This window comes from Tachypleus tridentatus, chromosome 13, assembly GCF_004210375.1.
Source record: "Tachypleus tridentatus isolate NWPU-2018 chromosome 13, ASM421037v1, whole genome shotgun sequence".
Taxonomy (NCBI): Eukaryota; Metazoa; Arthropoda; class Merostomata; order Xiphosura; family Limulidae; genus Tachypleus; species Tachypleus tridentatus.
In genome coordinates, this window is record NC_134837.1 from 189,483,896 (window position 1) to 189,506,341 (window position 22,446).

Consider the following 22,446-nt stretch of genomic DNA (forward strand, 5'->3'; position numbering starts at 1 on the left):
TTTTTTTATATTAATATTTACGTTAGATCCGTCACCACGGAACCGGATCAGTGGTACAAGGACATGATTCTTCAAAATTTGCCCCTAATTTTCTGCAAGATAAAACTATTTACTAGTGGATTTTCACCCCTTCATCGGTAGTGGCTATTTTCAGAAAAATATTGATTCATTACAACGATGTCCATTATTGTCGCAAAATTAAAAGTATATATATTATAGCCATAAACAAAACACATTAACATGAAATAAAATACGCAGCATATTTTTAAAAAGGATCGTTGGGTACAAGCTACAACGTGGAATTATGAAATGTATCCTTAGCTTTGGAGGTGACTGCGGAAATAGGACCCGCATTGCGGTGGGGGTACATCGTCTATCAGTCTTAACCTCCAATTCGCTGATTTTACACAAGAAAATTAGGAGAGCGAGATGTGGGCGCTTAAGCCCACAACGCCCCACATCTATATCATCCTTCACTGCCTGTAGACAGTTGTGGGAAGGTGACTGCTCTCCCAAGCTAAAATAAGAATAAGATAAACATAAAAAGATGAAAATAAAGTACTACCATTTGGGAGTAAGTAAGCTAAAACTTACGTCTTGAAGTTAGAATTCCTAATTTTGAATTTATTTACAACAAAAATTAACTGCACGATGAAACGTGACAAAAAAAAGGAGCGTGGTATAAACTACAAAATGATATATACAAAGTGAATATAAGTACACATATATACAAAGCAAAAACAAAAAGTGATTAATTATATAGACAAAATTGAAATATGTGCAAAGCAAAAAATAATTAAACATATTAATTATGGAAAGAAAATATAATAAACATATTAATTATGGAAAGAAAATATAATAAACATATACAAGGCAAAAAGTTAAGAAATAAATATATACAAAAAATAAGAACAATAATTAAAGAAAAGACACATATGTACAAGAGGCGAGATTGTAGATAAGGCAGTTCAGAACACAAGCTCGACCCGATCCCCCACCAACGCACGAAGGGGCGAAGCGTCCGGCCGCCACTGATGGGAAAAGTCCCTGGAGCTAAGCCGCCGGAAGTCTGCCTCTAGGTGGGGTAACAGCCTATTCCTGGCCTTACCCAGTATCTTAAAGTACGACACCGATGCCTGCGTGAAAACTAATTCGTTTCAAACAAGCTAGATGACGTACTTAAAGAGAGTTGAGGTATACTGGAATGAAAAGGCCAGGCTGCTGGGAACAGAGAGCGGCACGTGGTATAGGATGGTCTCAGCCGAGAGCGGCGGGACTCGGAAATGGCGGGCCACCCTTTCCCAGATCGCCACCGACGTCGGACAGAGGACCAACCTGTGCATGACAGACTCCACCTGAGTGTGGCACACGGGACACAACTCAGTTGCACAAGAGTTCCAGAGTTATGCACGCTCCCTCACCGGAAGGATGTTATGTACGACGCGCCATTTGAAAACCTGAAGATAGCTACCAACATGACGCAGCGCGACGCGGCCCCAAATAACGTCCCACGACAGAGCAGGGTGGTGTTGCTCAATCCTGTGGGTACATTCAGGGACCAGCAGGCGGAAGAAGGAATTGGAGTCCGTCGGAACGTCGGCTGACACGGCACGACATCGCCGTAACGCCGCAGCAGCGTCAACATACCAGGAAGGAAGGCTAAAACACATTGGTGTTTTCAGGCTTGATGGAACACCAGGACAGCGCTGGCCTGAGAGTAACAGTGGACAATGGCCAGCGCTGAACCTAATGATGTCGAGTTTTCAAGGAACAGGTTCACGTCGTCTGCTTGAGAAATATATTTGACATTCTTACCCCCCCCTCCCCAGGCAACTGGAGGCCACGTGCTGAGATTGAGTGATACAGATAACAGAGCAGGTACTCCATCACCAACGCATAAAGGGAACAACGGATAATCCTGACGGACTCCCTGCAAGATGGGAAAGGAAGACGTCAGATATCCATTAATCAAAATCTTTTCTTTGATCAAAAATATTTATATTGATGCCCTTTTTACCAATTAAAGTACCTTAACTTCCAAATCATGGGACGTTGTGGGCTTGAGCACCCACATCTCGCTCTCCTAATTTCTAATTTTCTTAAGCGAGACAAGCGAACTTGAGTTTAAGACTGATAGATAGTGTATCCCCACCTCAATGTGGGCCCTAGTTCCGCAGTCACCTTCAAAACCTTGGATACATTTTATAATTCCACGTTGTATCTTGTACTCTAGGATCCTTTTTAAAAATATGCAGCGTATTTTATTTCATGTTAATGTGTTTTGTTTATGGCTTGAAAATTTATGGTTATAATTAATCAGAGGTTGTGATTTATTTTACTGCTTATCTATTGTCATACAGCAATGTTTTCTAAATTTCACGGCTCCAGTTTGGAGCACACTACCTCTAGCAGGAGTCCGTCACTTTACGAAACTCCGCCTCCTCCAAGAGAAGTTGACACTCTGTCTGTGAGTTCGGTTTACCAACCCACACCTAAGGCTCGGCTTCAGTCGGCTAGAATATCTCGATCGTCCGATTCCGAAGCAGTCTTGTATGAAGTCCCACCACCCGGGAAACGATTCTCCGATCCAACAGAACAGAATTCCACTCGTCAGGTCGCGAGACAGGGAGATAAAGGTAAAGGTAAAAAAATGAAACTAATGAAAATGAGTAAGTTTTATCTTTAGGATTTGTTATAGTAATTCCAGTTTGATTTCTTATCAAGAGAAGTTTGACGATTCTTCACGTTACAGTGGGAAGTTCCAACTCTGAATTTATCAATGAAATGTCGTAAAAAAATTACAAGATTTTTTAAACGTTTATCTTTGCTGTCACCGAATTGTTGACCCCACTTGGTTCAGTTTGCTTCGTCAGTTGTCCCCCACTAGTACAGCGGTATGTCTCCGGATTTACAACGCTAAAATCAGGGGTTCGATTCTTCTCGGTGGGCTCAGCAGATAGCCCGATGTGGCTTTGCTATAAGAAAACACACACACACACGCTTCGTCGGTTTTGAATTTCGCACCAAGCTACACGAGGGATATCTGTGCTAGCCATTCCTACTTAACGTGTGTGTGTATTTTCTTATAGCAAAGTCACATCGGGCTATCCTGCCGAGTCCACCGACCCACTTAACGTAATACTAGAAGGAAGGCAGAGAATCATTATTACCTGCTTTCCATTCAACTATGTTATAATTGTACTTATTCCATCCACCAGAAATCGACTTGTGCGAAGTTAAACATATCAGATTGATGTCTATAACTATAATCAGTAGCACGTAGATTTAAAACTAGGTTAAATTTCTCACTGATAGCGTATTTCTTCTTTCGTTTTCTCTCGCATCTCTCGGTCTTTACCTCTTCTGTTAAAATTCTTGCTTTTATGTCTCTTTTTCGAAAGCCACGCCGAACACAGCTACTTCCCCAATATCAGATTACAACGTGTTATAATCATAGGAGTGTTCTGTAAACCCCATAGCGACTAAATAGGGAAGACGTCGTTCCCTCCAGTAATCTTCTAATAATTTAAGTGTTGTAATCTCTTTGTCGTTTAGGGACTAAAGAAAATCAGCCGCCTTCTCTCTAAACTTAAACCAGTGTTCCTTACACCGAACGTAATAACAAGTCTTACTTCTTATCAAGTCTTAATTACACTAGTTTTAAGGTTAAGAAGGCCCCGCCTGGCCAGGTGGTTAGGGCGCTTGATTCATAATCTGAGGGTCGCGAGTTCAATCCCCGTCATACCAAACATGCTCGCCCTTTCAGCCGTGGAACGTTATAATGTGACGGTTAATCCCACTATTCGTTGGTAAAGGATAGCCCAAGATTTGGCAGTGGGTGGTGGTGACTAGCTGCCTTTCCTCTAATCTTTCACTGCTAAATTAGTCACGACTAGCTTATATAGCCCTCGTGTAGCTTTGCGCGAAATTCTAAACAAAAAGCAAAGAAGCAGAATCTAATATTACAAAACATGTATTAGACCAGTAATAGACGATGCAGCTCCAGCATGGATTACTGTAAGTGACAAAATAATTAAAACCAAACTACAAACAATCCAAAACACACTCCTCACAACAGCATATAGAGTTCCCAAAGCAACATCATCTCAATGTATACATAAATATTCAAACATACCAACCATACCAGATAGACTTCTACATAATACAATAGCGTACTTCGATAAAAATTTTCGATTTCCCTCAGTGGGCTGAGCAGATAGCCCGATGTGGCTTTGCTATAAGAAAAACACACAAACACACTCGATAAAAATTGGATGAAAAACGAATTACTATGTGAACTAGATAAATACCTCATACATGATGAAGCTGGTCCAAAACACCTCTCCACGATCAATATATATTTTAAACATAAAATAAATTTAAAGAAATAAAATAAATAAAAAATAACATATACTCTTCAAAAAAAGAAACGCAAAAGGGATATTTTTTTATTTTAAAGAGAAATATATGTAATAACGTTACAAGCTCAGAGTATGTGATGTTACACGTGTTAAGGCACTAATTGTCAGACCAAAATGACAATAAAAGTTGTGCACTTTGAAAACGGAAGAAACATCGGATTTTTCGCCCAAACGCATTCGTGTCCAATACATTTGTTTGAGAGATCTGCACGTTCTTCAAGTGCAACATGTGCAAAATCCCTATAAAAGTGATGGGTTCTCAGTTTCCATAGCTCAGTGTTAAGCCACCGACACGCAATACAGTTACACCAAGACTGACTGAAGCACAACGCAACAACGCCATTGGTCGTTGGAAGCAGGCGAATCTCGATCAGATGTTGCCAGAGCTGTGAATGTCCACCCAAGCACCATCACAAGGCTATGGAATCGTCACCAACAACATGGATCAACTCGTGACCGTCCACGATCTGGCAGACCTGTGACCACGCCCGCACATCCGGTTACGTCACCTTCGGGATAGGGCCATCACTGCGACGTCTACTGCCTCAACCATACCAGGGCTGCGTACGATTTCCGATCATACCGTACGCAACCGTCCACGAGATGCAGGAATCCGACCTCGACGTCCAGTCAGAGGCGTCATCCTCACCCAGCAACATCGTCAAGCACGGCTGCAGTGGACTCGGGCACATCGGGTATGGCCTCATCGACGATAGAGGCATGTTTGATTCAGCGATGAATCACGTTTTATGCTTCGTAAGCAGGATGGAAGGACCCGTGTTTACCGTCGCCGAGGTGAACGTTTTGCAGCAAACTGTGTGCAGGATGTTAACAGATTTGGTGGTGCCAGCGTCATGATGTGGGCTGCCATCGCCTACAATGCCAGAACAGACCTTTTGCACATTCGAGGGAATCTTACGGCTCAACGATACGTCGACGAGATTCTCAGGCCCCATGTGCAACCCATCATGGTGAACGTCAACGACGTTTTTCAACATGACAACGCCCGTCCTCACACAGCCCGACTCACCACTGTCTTCTTGAGACACCACAACATCAACGTTCTTCCCTGGCTCTCCAGATCACCAGATTTAAACCGCATCGAACATCTTTGGGACGAGTTGGACCGACGTCTGCGACGGCGACAACCTCAACCGCAGACTCTACCTCAGCTTGCTGCAGCTTTGCAGGCTGAGTGGACAGCCATTCCACAGGATGTGATTCGTCATCTCATTGCTTCCATGGGCAGGAGATGCCAAGCAGTTATTGATGCTCACGGGGGCATACTCGTTATTGACGTTGGTTGAGTGACGTTAAACTTTAACTAGTGAGCGTGGACTTCGCCTTTGCAGACTTTGGATATTCAGCAGTGAATGTGCAAAGTTTCACACATGTCATACAGAACTACCCGGAATAAACTTGTTAACAATTTGTCTCAAATTTTGCCTTTTGCGTTTCTTTTTTTGAAGAGTATATATATATATATATATATACACAAATGCATACAATGTAAAAAAAAAAAAAGTACCACCAACAAACTAGACATCTTACTGATAGGACAAAACAATATATATACATAGATATGTAAAAACGGCTCGTTTGGGTTGAGAATTTTTTTTTTTACGTAGAAGAGCGAACAACGTTTCGACCTTCTTCGGTCATCGTCAGGTTCACAAAACATGTATATTTTTCTTACAAGTGGGTTTTCTCGACATCACTGAATATATATCTATATATATATATATATCAATACATGAACATTGCCCTGAAAAGGGTCGAAGTAAATTCAGCTAACTCTGACCCAATAATGCAGTAAGTATCACCATCAAACACTGCACGACCACCCAAGTACAGGAAGGAGGAAGAGGTCAAAGAGAACCTGACCCTCCAGGGTATGTACATATCATACCCAAACTCAGAGAGAGAGAGAATCTAATATTAAGATCATTACTGTATAAATTGTGTTAACTCCAAGGGTAAATTTGTGATGGTTGTAGTCTCCAGGTCAAGGTATTGATTGCACCATCCCGAAGGTTATATCACCATCGCTCAAGCTACGAGATCAATACTGAGTTAAATCTAGACTCTAGCCTGATATTAGAATCGTGATCATTCTTATTAGCGTAGAAACCTCGGATCTAATACTTATTGCTTGTCTTAAAACTGTTGAAAAAAGTCCATCAGTCAACTTTAAAATGACAGTTCATATATAATGTTTCTATGAAGCTCGCATATTTAGTTTGTCACTTCGCCATTGTTAACTTAACATTTGTGTCTCTACTACTGAACACTGGTGTAGCTTCTTAGCTCTGTATAAACTAATATGGAAATACTGTCAGTATATCTTAACGGTAAAACATTTTTTCAATGTCATTTTCAGTTTAATTCACCGTGCAAATTATTACTTATCTAAGTTTGAAATATAAAATCTATCCAAATGCATTACAAAGACTTGTTTTTTCGTAATTTCATAATAATTGTTTGGTAACTCATGTTTGATATTTTTAATCAACCTTAGGACTGTTACGACTAATTGATCAGCTTAATTAAACAACTGACATCAATTTAACAGGTAATGATCAAAATGAAGATGACGTAAAAAGGTTGAAATGTTATTCTTTACTTTATTTTAAAATGTTAATACCCATACCAGTCGTCTTCAGGATAAATTTTTACTTCAAGTGGGTTTCTCGTCATCACGAATTAATGATCATAGGTTTGGTTGTCTACTTCAATAGCAAATTTTGAATTAAGGCTTCTGTTCATTTCAGTGTATTTTCATCAGGTTCTGGTGGAAAAATGCGAAGGGGGAAAAAAACTTTTAAACAGCTACTACCTGCAAATTATCACTGAAAAGAATATATTATTATGTTGATTTATTTATCTTTAAAATATTCATAAATATATTCAACAGATGGCCCTACTTTCGCAGTTACTTGTTCTGTTTGGCCGTTTTTAACCAAGATTATGTATGTTAATTTTAAAAATATTCGTTTTACTTTACTGTTTTATACCCCAGACTCATTACACAAAGAGCTGTATTTACTCGTGTACGTTTTTATATAAACATTATTTAAATAATTTATTTGGTTATAATACAGTCATATTTTGTTTATTTTTTTGTCGTAATTTATGGGATGGAATAATTTATTATTTCCACGTTTTCTAATATGTGTATCAAACTTGTAGATTCATTTAGTTTAATGTTTTAAACCACACGTTTTTTCATAATTGCGCCTGATTGGTCTACAGTAAATTTTCGAACTTAAACGATAATTCTTGTGATTGATTTCTCACTGTGAACAGAGTATAGTCCGTTGTGTAGTTTTGCACCTTAACAAACAAAATATCGTCATTTTTTACCAAATTAACAGTTATTAAATTGTCATACAGTCTCTTTTATAAACTTTCAATTTACAATGAAGATATTTGAATACGAAATAGTTATGACTATACGGTTATAGCACAACTGAGCTTATTCAAAATGGCAGATACATGAAAAACTTCATTTCGTTTTGTTGAGTATAAGCTGTTTAACAGTTTAGCAAAGGTAGCAAATATGAGTGTGAACACTTTAACACAATGTATTGCGTGAGTTTGTCACGTTTTCAAACTAGAAATATTAGGTTACCTAGAAATAAGTGTTGGAATTCCCATGATGACATTTAGAAACTAAATACTGAGTAACATATCGTTGGTTGGTTGGTTTAATTCAACGTTTGTCACTTACAAAGTGTCTTAATTGTTTGCTGTTTCAACTCTACTCAGAGTAAGTTTAGCAACCCCCAAGGCAGCATGGACAAGAAGGACTTTCATCTGATTTTCTTCTATGACTTCAAACTTGGACAAAAGCTACCGAAACTACACAGAACATCAACCAGGCATTCGGCCATGGATCTGTTACTGAACGTACAGTTCAGTGTTGGTTCCAAAGGTTTCGACATGGAAATGAAAGTTGAAGACCATGAAAGTCGTGGAAGGAAGCCATCCTTAGATGAAAACACATTAAGGGAAGCATTTGAGACAGACCCTCGCACAACAGTACGTGAGCTTGCATAAAAGCTAGACACAAGCAAATCAAGCATTGCCAACCACCTGAATATGATTGGAATGACTAAAAAGTTGGATAAATGGGTTCCACGTGAGTTGACTGAAGATCAACAAAATCAGTGTTATGAGAACTGTCAAGGATGACGCTTCAAAAATTGAACAAATTGGGAATGGAGGTTCTGCCTCATCCACCTTATTTTCTAGACTTTCATTTCTTCAAATTATTTGAGAACTTTTTGAACAATAAACGCTTTTAAAACCAGGCAGCTGCAGAAAAAGCTTTCAGGAAGTTCATTGACCATAGAAGCTCTGATTTCAGCAGCAGGCCATAAACAGCATAGTTACACATTGGCAGAAATATGCTGAAGCAAATGGTGCTTACTTAGATCAAAGCATGTTTTACAATGCTGGTTTATACTTTTCCAAACTTTGCAGTCCAAAAATGACATTTATTTGGACAACCTAATAAAAATTGAAGGGTCTTAAAGATAGAACTTTTGACATTTAAGCCATAAATATTGACTATAGAAGTTGTGTTTACTTGTAATGTACCTACCATTAGCTAATGACATTATCAGAATATTTTCTAAACACCTTCAATAAAAATTATAATTTGAACCTGAGATAAGGCCACATGACATGGCTATTGTGGACAGAGGATTTACAGAGATGCATTGGATCTCCTTGGTGAACTGGCATGAAAATTCATTTGTCATTATATCTAGAAAAGGGTTGTAACAACAGTGTACAGGCTTGTCACAAAAATTGTTTGCATGGTAGAAGCAGTAAGTGGAAACTACTGTATGTGATATTTAAAAACTTATAAATTCCTTTTATAAAAAAAAATTGTCTTAAGAGTCATCAGTGCAACTCGTGAAACAACTCATAATATTACAAATGATTGTACAATACAAATATTTGTTGCAAAACTTTTTGGTGTGAGAAAAACATGAAGTAGGTGGTTCAGCTTTAAACTTTCTACAGTTATCTTAAGTTTATATGTGATCACTGGTATTAGGTGTATACCAACTAAAGTAGAATGTATAATACACACAAAAACATCTTTCTGAGCATGAAGTATATGACTTCTGGGTCAGTAGTGAAAGATATGATTTTCTCAGGGTATAATACACACAAGGACATTTTTTTGAGGGTGAAGTATGTGACCTGTGAGTCAATAATGTTTCAAGTAATGAATGTTGGGCAAATTAATCTGTGGACATCAAATTCCATCAAGGACCACAAAATACCCTTTTACTAGTCAAAAGCCATAAATTAGACATTAGAATACAAATATGGTTTTTGTGAAATCTATTTAAAGATGGAGAGGCAAGGAATCAGATTGGCCTCAGGAACAGACCACAAGACTCTCTTTGCCAGACATAAGCCAAAAATAATACTTTAACCAAAAATGAGCTGTACATGAAATCTATTTTAGGATGCAGAGGCAAGGGATCAGATTGGCCTCAGAGATGGACCACAAGACCCTTTTTACCAGATCCAAGCCAAAAATGAGCTGTACATGAAATCTGTTTTAGGATGCAGGGGATGGGCCTATAAATTGACCTTGTCAGTATGCAGCAGACTAACGACCACTCTCTCTCATCTGAGCATGACAATCAAAATCACTTCTCTGCTCTATCCTGGTATTATCTGTGTCTTACAGACCTAAGAATCATGGGTTGCTCTTTATACATAATGCCACTTATGTGGTTTGTGGTATTCAAATGGCACAAAAATAACACAGGCTTTCAAGACCACCCTCTGCACTAGATATTGATAGCCTTCAAGAAACTGAAGTTGATTGTGAAAACTTAGCATACAAGGTATGTGAAATAGAAGAGGTATGAATAAGAATCATGGTGATTTTTCTGGTATTTTTTATGTTTTTTGACGTTTGTGCAAAATAAATTGGATAAAAATGTTCTATAAATAAACAAAATCCCTATCTAATTGCTCTTCGTGACACTTCATAAAAATTCCTCACCCTTTCAGATTCAAGTGGAGCGTCATCGTCTAGAAGCAGTAGTGCCAGCAGCTACATTCCAATGGCGCCACTACAACCAACAACTGGAAGTGGTGTTGGAAAACCACAGGTTTGTACAATGTATAAAGTTTTGAAAAATATCCCAACAAACGTTCCCAAATTTACTTGGAATAGTATTTATGTGTGGTTATAAAGAATGCAATTATAAGTATTTATGTTTATAACAAATACATGAAAATAACATTTGTTTCCTAAATCATATTTTAGTGTTTTGACACTTTAATTTTTATTAGACTTGAAACTTATTTCAGCAGTTTTGACTTAGTCTGTCTGTAGTCTAGAGCTGTTTGAAATGCTTATAGATATTTCTTTCGTAATTGTTAGCTCTATGGTCTTTCCAATAATAGAATATGATAAACTATTAATATAAAATTTTATTGTTACTGAACTGATCTAAAAAAGCAAAACACACAAGAATTCTGAAGGATATTCCAACAAAAGTTAGATATCGTGGTTCACAATAATTTAATATATTCAGTAAAATAATACCCATCTACTTAAATTTTCAGTGTAAGTACTGAACCTCCACGATCAGATCAAACCAAATTTCACATGTGTAATCTGAGGTCTTTTTCAGTGGTGCATCTTCTACATATACAGTAACTTTTAAGGTAGGAAGCAGTTTTTCTTGTATATAGGTTTTGGCAGGGTCACTTACAACATGAAAGGCTAGATTTTGTGTTCAGTTCAGAAAGAAAAGAATTTAAAAAGATCTGTTTGTTGTTTGTTTTCATTATCATTCAGACAATTAATAAAAGATGTTTGTCTCAACACCTGTAGTTCCTATAAGGTGGACAACAAAGCTTCACTCTGTCATATTATTTGTGAATTAGTTGTTTATATATAACTTATTCTGTAATGCATTGCAGCTTATTCAATGAAGTTTTGACATATTGTGGGTTATTAGGCATATATAATCCAATAAAAAAAGGTGCTTTGGTTGTTTATTACCCATACACTTTCAGAAACAAAGGACTGAAGACATATTACAAAAATAACAACTGTAATCCATTAGTATACATATATATATATACAGTTTTTTATGCTAAACAAGAAATTTGTGGCAGTTGCAAATGAATTTCAAAGAGCAAACAAGAAGTTTTATGGTTATTAATACCATAACCATTCTCTAGTAAGCTTACAAACTTACAGTGCTAAAATGTAAGGTTTGATTCTCCTCAGTGGATAGAGTGCAGTTTGTTTGGCTTTGCAACATAAAAATAACAGTTTTGCAAAATATATATCATTATGAAATGTTGAATAAACTCTTTCATTTATTTAAAGTGAAATGAGTTATGTTTACATCCTTAGCCTTCTTTGCAGTGAATGTACTGTGTTTATATCCTTAACCTGCTTTACAGTGAATGTACTGTGTTTATATCCTTAACCTGCTTTACAGTGAATGTACTGTGTTTATATCCTTAACCTGCTTTACAGTGAATGTACTGTGTTTATATCCTTAACCTGCTTTACAATGAATGTACTGTGTTTATATCCTTAACCTGCTTTACAGTGAATGTACTGTGTTTATATCCTTAACCTGCTTTACAGTGAATGTACTGTGTTTATATCCTTAACCTGCTTTACAGTGAATGTACTGTGTTTATATCCTTAACCTGCTTTACAGTGAATGTACTGTGTTTATATCCTTAACCTGCTTTACAGTGAATGTACTGTGTTTATATCCTTAACCTGCTTTACAATGAATGTACTGTGTTTATATCCTTAACCTGCTTTACAGTGAATGTATTGTGTTTATATCCTTAACCTGCTTTACAGTGACTGTACTGTGTTTATATCCTTAACCTGCTTTACAGTGAATGTACTGTGTTTATATCCTTAACCTGCTTTACAGTGAATGTACTGTGTTTATATCCTTAACCTGCTTTACAGTGAATGCACTGTGTTTATATCCTTAATCTGCTTTACAGTGAATGTACTGTGTTTATATCCTTAACCTGCTTTACAGTGAATGAATTGTGTTTATATCCTTAACTTGCTTTACAGTGAATGGATTGTGTTTATATCCTTAACCTGCTTTACAGTGAATGTACTGTGTTTATATCCTTAACCTGCTTTACAGTGAATGTACTGTGTTTATATCCTTAACCTGCTTTACAGTGAATGGATTGTGTTTATATCCTTAACCTGCTTTACAGTGAATGGATTGTGTTTATATCCTTAACCTGCTTTACAGTGACTGTACTGTGTTTATATCCTTAACCTGCTTTACAGTGACTGTACTGTGTTTATATCTTTAACCTGCTTTGCAGTGAATGGATTGTGTTTATATCTTTAACCTGCTTTACAGTGAATGTACTGTGTTTATATCCTTAACCTGCTTTACAGTGAATGTACTGTGTTTATATCCTTAACCTGCTTTACAGTGAATGTACTGTGTTTATATCCTTAACCTGCTTTACAGTGAATGGATTGTGTTTATATCCTTAACCTGCTTTACAGTGAATGTACTGTGTTTATATCCTTAACCTGCTTTACAGTGAATGTACTGTGTTTATATCCTTAACCTGCTTTACAGTGAATGTACTGTGTTTATATCCTTAACCTGCTTTACAGTGAATGTACTGTGTTTATATCCTTAACCTCCTTTACAGTGAATGGATTGTGTTTATATCCTTAACCTGATTTACAATGATTGGAATATATTTATTAATACAAATTAATACAAATACTTTTATTAATATAAATATTGCCTGTGTACCAGAGTGTAAAAGCCCTTGGTTTCGTGTTCTGTTTTTTGTGTATTTTTCATGGTATGTTCGTTACGTAAGTAATGGATACACTTAACCGTTTTATAGCTGTAAAGAATCCGAAATTGTTTTTATTGCAGCTGCATACTTTTGCTGTTAGCGTAATTCCTGTAATGGGATTTAACAAGACAAGCAGAATCAGCTGGAATCACGTGTATTATGTTCACTAGTGTGTGCTATTTGACTGTGAACGACCCTCGTCTGTAGCTTCAACAAGGAACTTGAAAATAATCTTCATTTAGATATTCGTACTAAGTAATATGAATTTATATCATGGCCTTAGCTAACATGTTCAGCTGATCAACATTCTTCGGGAAATGAGTTTACAACTTTTTAAATCTCTTGAAGCTCGTGAAGTTTTGTTTCGTAAATGAGAGTAAGTTTAAGCCAGTCACGTAAACTTAGTTTCAGAAATTATTTTTTACTATTTGAATGAATCTATACAGCTCTTAAATCCTTTCCTAGTTTTAAAAAAATATAACCATGCACAGAATATCTCATCAAAAAATAAATTTAAAAACGAAGGATTATCCTCCTTGTAAAACCTCACAAAAAACAACTTTTTCTGTTAAGCAGATTGAATTTTCTGCCTCAAAAACCATGCCAATATCCGAAACGTTGCTGTTATATAAGCTGATAAAAGGTGTCGCTATATTAAGCTCTGGAAATGTTTATGAAGTGTGCATGCATTTCTTTCTTCCTGAAAAGGGCAATCTTTCACATACATAATATTCATTTATATTAATTGAAATATGTTTCAAAGAAACACGTATAGCTGAAAATACGAGATATATTTGCTAATACAAAATGTGAGATTCGATATTACACTGGAGGAGTACAAATTCGAAAGATATCAGCTTTCATCAGACTGATTATAATGGTAATAAAAGTTCCTGTTAAAGTGAATCATTTATTTGTAACAATAAAACATATTGGAAGGTCGGTCAGTATTTGCATGTAATAAAAATACTATTTGCCAAGTACAACGACTTTGGTAACACACTTATTCTGTCTGTAACGTCTGTACAGTTTCTATTTAATTAAATAAAGTTGTACAGTAAAGAATAGATATAAATCTAAATCGAAAAATAACGTGATGCAGTATGGCCAGCCACGTCAATGACTTGTCAAGACTCCTAATGCAAAGGCTTCTAACATCAGTAGCTAAAACATGACAAAATAGTGTAAAACGTCCTTTATAAGATTTATAAAAATGGACGAATTTATAGATATTTCATACTATTTCTAATCAATCTTTTGTTTTATTCTTGGCTATTGTTTAACAAAGTGGGTGTTGTGTTTTTTCTTTGTTTAGATTGATGTTATTCAGATTTTTATTGTATTAGTGCATTATTGCTAGTTAAATACGTTAATTGGTTATCAACTAGTGGTAATGGTAGTTAACACCAAGTGGCTACAGAAGACAATCTAACAGTTCCACAAATAGGGAGCTTCGAAAAAGTTCATTTGATATATGTAAGTGAGATTTTTCTGAGTGTGTGCGTTTTTCTTATTTCAAAGCCACATCGAGCTATCCGCAGAGTCCACCGAGAAGAATAGAACCCCTGATTTTAGCATTGTAAGTCCATAGACTTATCGCTGTACCAGTGGAGGACGACTTTTGTAAGAAAAACAAAAGAAATTTAAATACGAATTATCTAAGTATGTCTTTATTTGTTTCAACCAGTAACCTGACTTATCTTTTCTAGCCTCCTGCTAAGCCCCCAAGACGATCAATAGCTACTGTATCACCAGGCAGCAGGCCTCATAGTGGTCGTCCAGGTTCAACCTATGAATACCTCAGTTTAGCAACAAGTGGTACCGATCAGTCACCACCTATCGGAGGAGGTGAATCCTTGCGTGTAAACTCAGTTAAAGAACAGGTAGTGAAACGTACGCGGGGTGGAGAGGACTATGTTGATATGAAACTAAGGAACAGTATTGTAGGAAATTATGAAAATCGAGATGTTGTTCTCGCTTATTCTGTTGCAAGCACGCTTGATAACCTTGAAACAGTATTGGAAGGTGCTGGAAGGACAGAAAAATATGTAAATGGGAGTGAAGAGACTAGTGTGAACGAATACGATACTGACTTTTATGAAAAATCGTTTAGTGCGCTTTACGACGATATCGCTAGTGGTAAATTAACCACATTTGGAACCGTCCAAACCAGTTCCAAAAGTTCGACAGTTCTAACCCAACCTAAGGTACTCACCAGTTCTCAGTGTGTTTTCACTAGAGAAGACAGTATGACAGCTAAACCTAGTTTTCTAGACTTTCAAAATAAAAGAGCTACAGTGCAAATTCCTTTGAGCCCCACGAATTATAACCAACCTCCTACCCCGGATTTTCCACCTCCTTCACCAGCCACTGCCGAGCATGGAATCCACGAGAAAATACGACCCCTGAGTCAGGTATGTTGTAAAGTGTATGTGTATGTAGTTGATATAATACGATGGTTATATCTATAAATGCTATAATTATGATTGGCTGTAGATATCAGATAAATGGTTTACAAATTCATGAGAGTTTTATATTTACATGTATATAAATATACACATTTTATGATATTTGAAAAATTATATAAAATAACAGTCAAACTATATCGGTGTGTAACTAACGGCTAAATTCGCATTAACATCAAATTGCGTTGCCAGTGACGATGTGATTGACACTACTTTCCCTAATAGTAGAATAATATTCACACTGTGAATGGTTGTGTTCACATTAAGATCAAATTGCGTAATCAGTGACTATGTGATTGACACTACTTTCCTTAATAGTAGAGTAATATTCACACTGTGAATGGCTGTGTTAACAAATATTCGATAAATTAATGAACCCAGATATTCACAGTTTCACAGGGTTGAGTACACTATGTTAAAACGATTTTGAATATGCAAATCAACAAGTCAGTATAAATAATACAAAGTAACGGTAGAACAGGATGTATCAGAACTACATTTTACGTTAGTTGACTTTATGTGGCTTTTGGGAAGGGTACGTAACATCTCCTTTCTATCCAATATATTTGTATAGACAGATCATAAAGGCGCGTTCACGTTGGGAATATAAAGTTTGTAAGACTGGAATATCTTTTGTATTTAATGGTACTAGGAAACAAAGAAATATGAATGAACTAGAAATACAGGACCATCCAGAAAGACCCCTGTAACTAGTAGTACCCTATCTGCACTACCAATGGGTTATAAAACTTAAACAAACATAATACTTGTAACAAGTGAAAATTGACTGACGCAAAGGACAGTGGCAAAAGGCGTTCACGTGTCCCAGGGAACGCTGCCTAACACAAAAGAGAAGGATCTCCGTCTGGAAAAGTGGCACAACTCACATGTACATAAACTGCTTCCATTACGTATCCATTCAAGTGTCACATACTTCAAACACCTGGACAATAACATAGCTATCCATGTTATTCCATACAAAGACGAACCGGTCAGATTGACGAATTTCTGTTCGTTCAGACTGTATAAATGGGTTTTAAAAAAAACAGTTATCCTTGTACACTAGATGGAACATTGAAAGTTGCAGGGAGGAGTGTTTTGCTTTGAATATGACAGCCATATAACGGAGTGTTTTGTAATGGAAACTGTGCTGCAGAGCAGCTGTCAAACTTCACACTTGTCAGATAGATCATGACAATAGGAGGCGACTAGGATTATAACTACGTGGTGGAGCTCCAAAATCGTTTTAATATAATGTACTGAAACAACTGATGTTATCAGTAAGCGTACAGTTTTGCGAATTTACTAGTTAATGAAAAAGATATTCACGCCTTGATTAGTTTTATTTCTGCTATTAACATATGTTTATTTCTTTATGATTTCACAGCTTTTTCGGGAAAGAAAATAGGTACTGACGCTATGATACGATTTTGTATTCTCCTAGATTCCGCTGATACTATGTAATGTAATTAGTTCATGTAATAAAATATGTTTTTCCCAGGGATTACATGAAATGAAAATCGAACAATATATTTTTAAGTTGAAAAACAACAACACGATTCCCAACTTTTTATCACGCGCGCACGCACACACACTGATTGGGTTGTCTAACTATTAATTGTTACTGAAGAAAATCTCATGTCCGTACAACCTAATAGTTGATTTTCATAATTGGTTTATAATGGTTATTAATTAATATTTTGAAATGCTGTAGCTGTGACTTTCGGGCCTTTGGCCTTCCCTAGCGGTTTAAAAGGATATTAAAACACTTATATTAAGAGCAAGCGTAAAACCCTTGTGTGTCTCTCTTTTTCTTTTTGTAATAATTTGAGCTTAAATAACTGACACAGCCCTAATGAGATCATTTTTATCATTAGTTCGGTCAACACGTGCGTATCATCTGCTGCTCGCATGTTGGGAGAGAGCAGATGCAACGTTCCAAAAGACACGTGCTTCTTTTACGTCATGCTTTTATGGAAGCTTATATCACCGTACAGATGCGCATAGTTTCGTGTTTTTTATGAATAAAACTGTCTTATGTGCATGTATCGCATGCAAGTTTGTATTTAACTTTGTATGTATTTTAGCTGTGCGTCAAAATTGACATCAAATTACTAAATGACCCTCTTAAAGACTTGAGTCTCTACAGTACTCCACGTGTTTGTTCAGCACTCTGGTAGGTTAATGAATAACGACCTTGTATCCAGGTCTGAAATGAAATGTGTGACGTTAAAATTCCACCAAATAATGCCATGATGAAATGACAAGCTAGGGGTAAAATGCAAGGGAATTTTATTTCGAGAAAGGCAAACTATTCTCTCTTGTATGGCGTCGTTTAAGGACAACAGCAGAAAAAAAAAAAAAAAACAAGTTAAAGCTAGTGCATAGTTCATCACATACATACATGGTAGGGAAAGACACGCTAAATAACATTGATTGGTTGCTGAAAGAAACAGCCTGTCTAGATCTCAGAATTACATTATCATTCATTTCACCAGCTAGATAAGACATACTTATGTAAGAAGTAGTGAGTTCTCATCAAATCAGTTCTTTCACTTCCTAATACCATAGAACTTGATCGGTAAGATAAACTTTTTATACATCAGTTGGTACGGCATTGATTTTTTTTAAGAGTTCTTGTACTTGGCTGCCTTCAATTATTGATACGAAAACAATTTATGCGATTTTAATCTTTACCGTTTTAATGTGGATATACCCTATCTCATACTGATTTAACTAAGTTACGTAAAACAGTTTAATTGTAATTGGGTAAATTGCTTATTTTTTCGTAATTACAAATACGCAATCATCGTTCTATTATGATTTTTTTACCATCTTTTTGTACAAACTTTGGTATTATTATTTTTTGCATGTATTTTGTTTGCTTTGTTGTTTTTATTTTGTGATATAAATTGCTCAGTTTGTGTTTTATATATATTTTGATGTATCTTAATTTGTTTCATTTTTATCACATGGATGATTTTAATTCAATATCAATTTAGGATGAATTAAATGAGGAAACATCCGATATTGATGAGGTAAGTATGTGTTTTGTTTCTTCATTCATTATCGACTAATTATTTTTTTGTTTATATCTGTATACGAATGGCTTAGTTGTTTTCATTAATGTGTTTCTTCGTGATTATTATTTTACTTTCTTATCAGTCAGATTTTACACTTATATGATACTGGAAAAACTTGTTTATTACACGATGTGCAACCCCGTGCTTCGATCATTTTTTATCATGTGCGCACGTAGATTTGCAATAGGAGTCACAATATTCCCATTTCGCCTCCGTTTTTCGTCACGAAGAACTTTATTTTTCTCATTCAAATGTACAGAAAAAATTGGGCAGTTGAATTTGCTGCGCGTAGTGGAGCAAAACGAATGTGAAGAGGTCACACTCATATTCGACGTTTATGGAGTTATAAAGCGATGAATAGCGTTAGAAGCAGCTCTGTATTATCAGTTTCACAAGTATCTACCGAGTATTCAAGCGAAAAACTGCCATTTGTGGCAAGAAATTGAGAAAAACTTAGAAAAATGTTCTTGAAGCAGTGCTATTTGTTTATAAACACGCAGGGTGCAGATATGGCGTTATGAATACGTCACACGCGGATCTAATGCACTTGTACCACGGCTAGTATGTATAAATATTCTTGGACAGTATCTCTCATATCATTTATAAACTATTTATAATCATTGATTTCGAAAGGTATGTTTTTGTTATTTTGTGGTTTGAATACTCGTTAATGAACCATTTTAATTTCACTATAAGTTTGACTGGTGAGCGTAGTTACATGGGCTAGTTATTTTTCTTTGTTTGTGAATGAAGTAAGTACTGATTATTCGTAACCACCTGGATAAATCGCATGTCAAAAGTGTTTTAGATTAAGAGATGTACAGTAACATGATATCAATAGAAACAAATAGGGTCTGCATAATATTTGAAAAAAATGATGTAAATTATTTTTATAATTTATAGGATGGTTTATTTTCATGTTGCTATTGTTTACACCCACAGTGCTTAGCAAAGTTACCAAATAAGTTTTCATCTCCTCTGAATTTGGCCAGAGTAAAGTTTGTAGTTTTAATTGAAATCGTGACAGTTTTTCGACACGTTTTGTTTTTGATTTCAGGAAACTAAAATTAAGTTTATAATATTCTGTTTATCGTAATATTTAAATTAAGTTTAATTTCTCCAAAAATGAGTTAGTTATGTGTTAATTACAAAAAAAAAAAATATGAAAACCCGTTCTGTAACAATATGGTACCAGTTATTTGTTCAAATGTGTGCATTCTTTCGCTGTGTAATAAAAATAATAACTAGTTTGTTTGCAAAGCTAGACAGTTTCTAGTTTCTTTTACGCTTTCAGAGTCAGGCAAAAATAATTCTAGGATAACCACAGTTTTTAATATTATAGATAGCACAAGACAATGTCACTGTCAAAGTAATGTCAGTCACATCTCCACACATTCAAGTTTATTGTTATGTAAATTAGATATCTAGTGATCAATCACGTGAGCCGATAAAGCTCAGTCTTCAGTAAAATCCATCTTCCTTTAATGTTGTCTGCAATTTATAAGGTAGTGAAATGAGGGCGCTTTATACTCAGAAATATTGTAGCATGTAATAACTGAAAATTCTTTGTAATTAAATTGCTATTCAGTTAAATGCACAACATAACTTGTATTATAAAAGCTAATTCTGTTCATTGAGTATAGATCATTAATCAAATCTAGTGATAATTTGTCGCCAGTAACAACCAGTGAAACCATCAAAGTGGTCAGGATTTAAGGTCTGATTGAAACACCTGATCTGAAAGTCAAGCTTGACAAATAGAGATGCATAGTGTGTAACGAGTATGATCAATATTTCTGATAGAAAACATCGTAAGTAATGGTATTCTATTTCTTAATCATTGAAACTCCAAGTTCTTTTTCGTTGCGTGTCAGGTTTAAACATTGACACATAGGACGTACAGAGACGTCCAACAAAGATTCTGTGAGATTTAGATTGGAAATTCTTTCTGGTCAATGTATGACTTCTTTGGTTTTTATTCAAGGTAATCCATCACGATCTTGGCAGATAAACGGCAAGTATTACCTTGTATCAAAACAAAGTCTAGTTTGATTAAATTCGCTAAAGGTCATTTAGTTTGACTCAACTTGGGCATATCATCAAGTTTTAAATTCACCCCTTCAAAGCGTATTAAGATTGTACGTTAACTTGCGCTGAAACTTCGTTACAACGTGCACATAACTGAACGGCTAGCGAAACGGTCGTATTCAATAACGTTGCACTCAATAAATTGCTGCAGCAAATTTTCTCGATGTGAAAACAAACTCATTAAATATGTACCTTACCTTTAGGTCACAGTTCATCACTCCCAGTTCTGCTCTAGATTTCTTACAGGGCCTGTGGACGAAAAACTAGCGATTACTGATGGCCATGTAACGTAGATAGCTGTTATAATGTGATGTAATTGGCATATGCTCTTGTCCGGGTCTTGTATACAGACAACTTCTCTAACAGCATGTCCACAAGTTTTCCACTTTGCAGTGACTATATCGAAACCCTCCGTCAACTACCAACTAGTAATTTTATCATGTGAGCAATACCCCAGTTTTGCTAATATTGGAAAATGACAGAAGAAACATAATAAATGTGCTCCTGCCAGGTGTTGAAAGTGTCTCCAATTTTTAAGAAGTTATTAAGACTCAATGAAACACAATGTATCGTGTACAAGTGACACGTGGTGGTTCTGAAAAGAGGTTTTACATTTTTCCTGTACATAACCTTACAAAATACTTTTTAGTTGAACACACAATTTCAAAAACAATGACTGGGAACCGTCTGTGTGCATACATCAAATAGCACATATTAATGACGTCCTTCAAGGTTTATTGCATTATCATTTCTGTTTTACAATATTTTCTGTATTGTGATATATATTCAAATAATTCCTTCGTGGAATGAATTGTCATCTGGGATGTTTTGTCCTGTTTGCAAGCAAAATGTCGTTTTCGTTATGACAGTCAAAGATAATTACTTGGTGAACGATTTTACCAAAATATTTTAATAATCATCATGCAAATATAAATGAATATTAAACCTAACGAACTGGTGTTTCCAACTGCATGCAACACCATTAAGTTTGTTTGTTTTTTGAATTCGCATAAAGCTCCACGAGAGCTATCTGCGCTAGCTGACCCACATTTCGCAGTGTAAGACTAGAGGGAAAACAGCTACTCATCACCATCCACTGCCAACTGTTTTACCAACGAATAGTAGGATCGAATGTAACATTATAACGCCTCCACGGTTGAAAGGGTGAGCATGTTTGGTGTGATGAGGAGTTGAACCCGCGACCCTCGGATTACGAGGCCAGACTTAACATCATTAAGCACTGAGATTTATTTATATATCACAGTGAAGAGAAATGCGTTTTTATGCACATGTATATGTATATATATAACGTCATCTATCGTGAAAGTACTGAAACAGAGAACAATTAAAAAGTAAGGCCAAGAATGTTTTCTAAAAGTCATATGCCTAATAGCTATATGTACATTTTCATAACATTTAATATGTATCGCCTCTTGAGTACATTTGATATTCAACGTGTATTTCACTTCCAAGACATTACACTGATTGTGCTAAGACATAATGTTTCTTTTTTTTTTTATT

At 35.9% G+C, this 22,446-nt stretch overlaps 1 protein-coding gene across 16 annotated transcripts in view; it reads left to right on the plus strand.

The window, feature by feature from the left end:
* The window catches only part of LOC143238461 (uncharacterized), a 109,680-nt gene that overhangs the window by 59,435 nt on the left and 27,799 nt on the right, over positions 1-22,446 (plus strand). For 5 of the 16 annotated variants that reach the window (XM_076478713.1, XM_076478715.1, XM_076478729.1 and 2 more), the window contains 4 exons: positions 2,389-2,642; positions 10,467-10,567; positions 14,999-15,703; positions 18,757-18,792. In XM_076478713.1, the coding sequence (XP_076334828.1) occupies positions 2,389-2,642; positions 10,467-10,567; positions 14,999-15,703; positions 18,757-18,792 (1,096 nt within the window). The remainder of the gene's footprint in view (positions 1-2,388; positions 2,643-10,466; positions 10,568-14,998; positions 15,704-18,756; positions 18,793-22,446) is intronic. The other 11 variants (XM_076478716.1, XM_076478714.1, XM_076478722.1 and 8 more) reach the window with 5 other exon arrangements.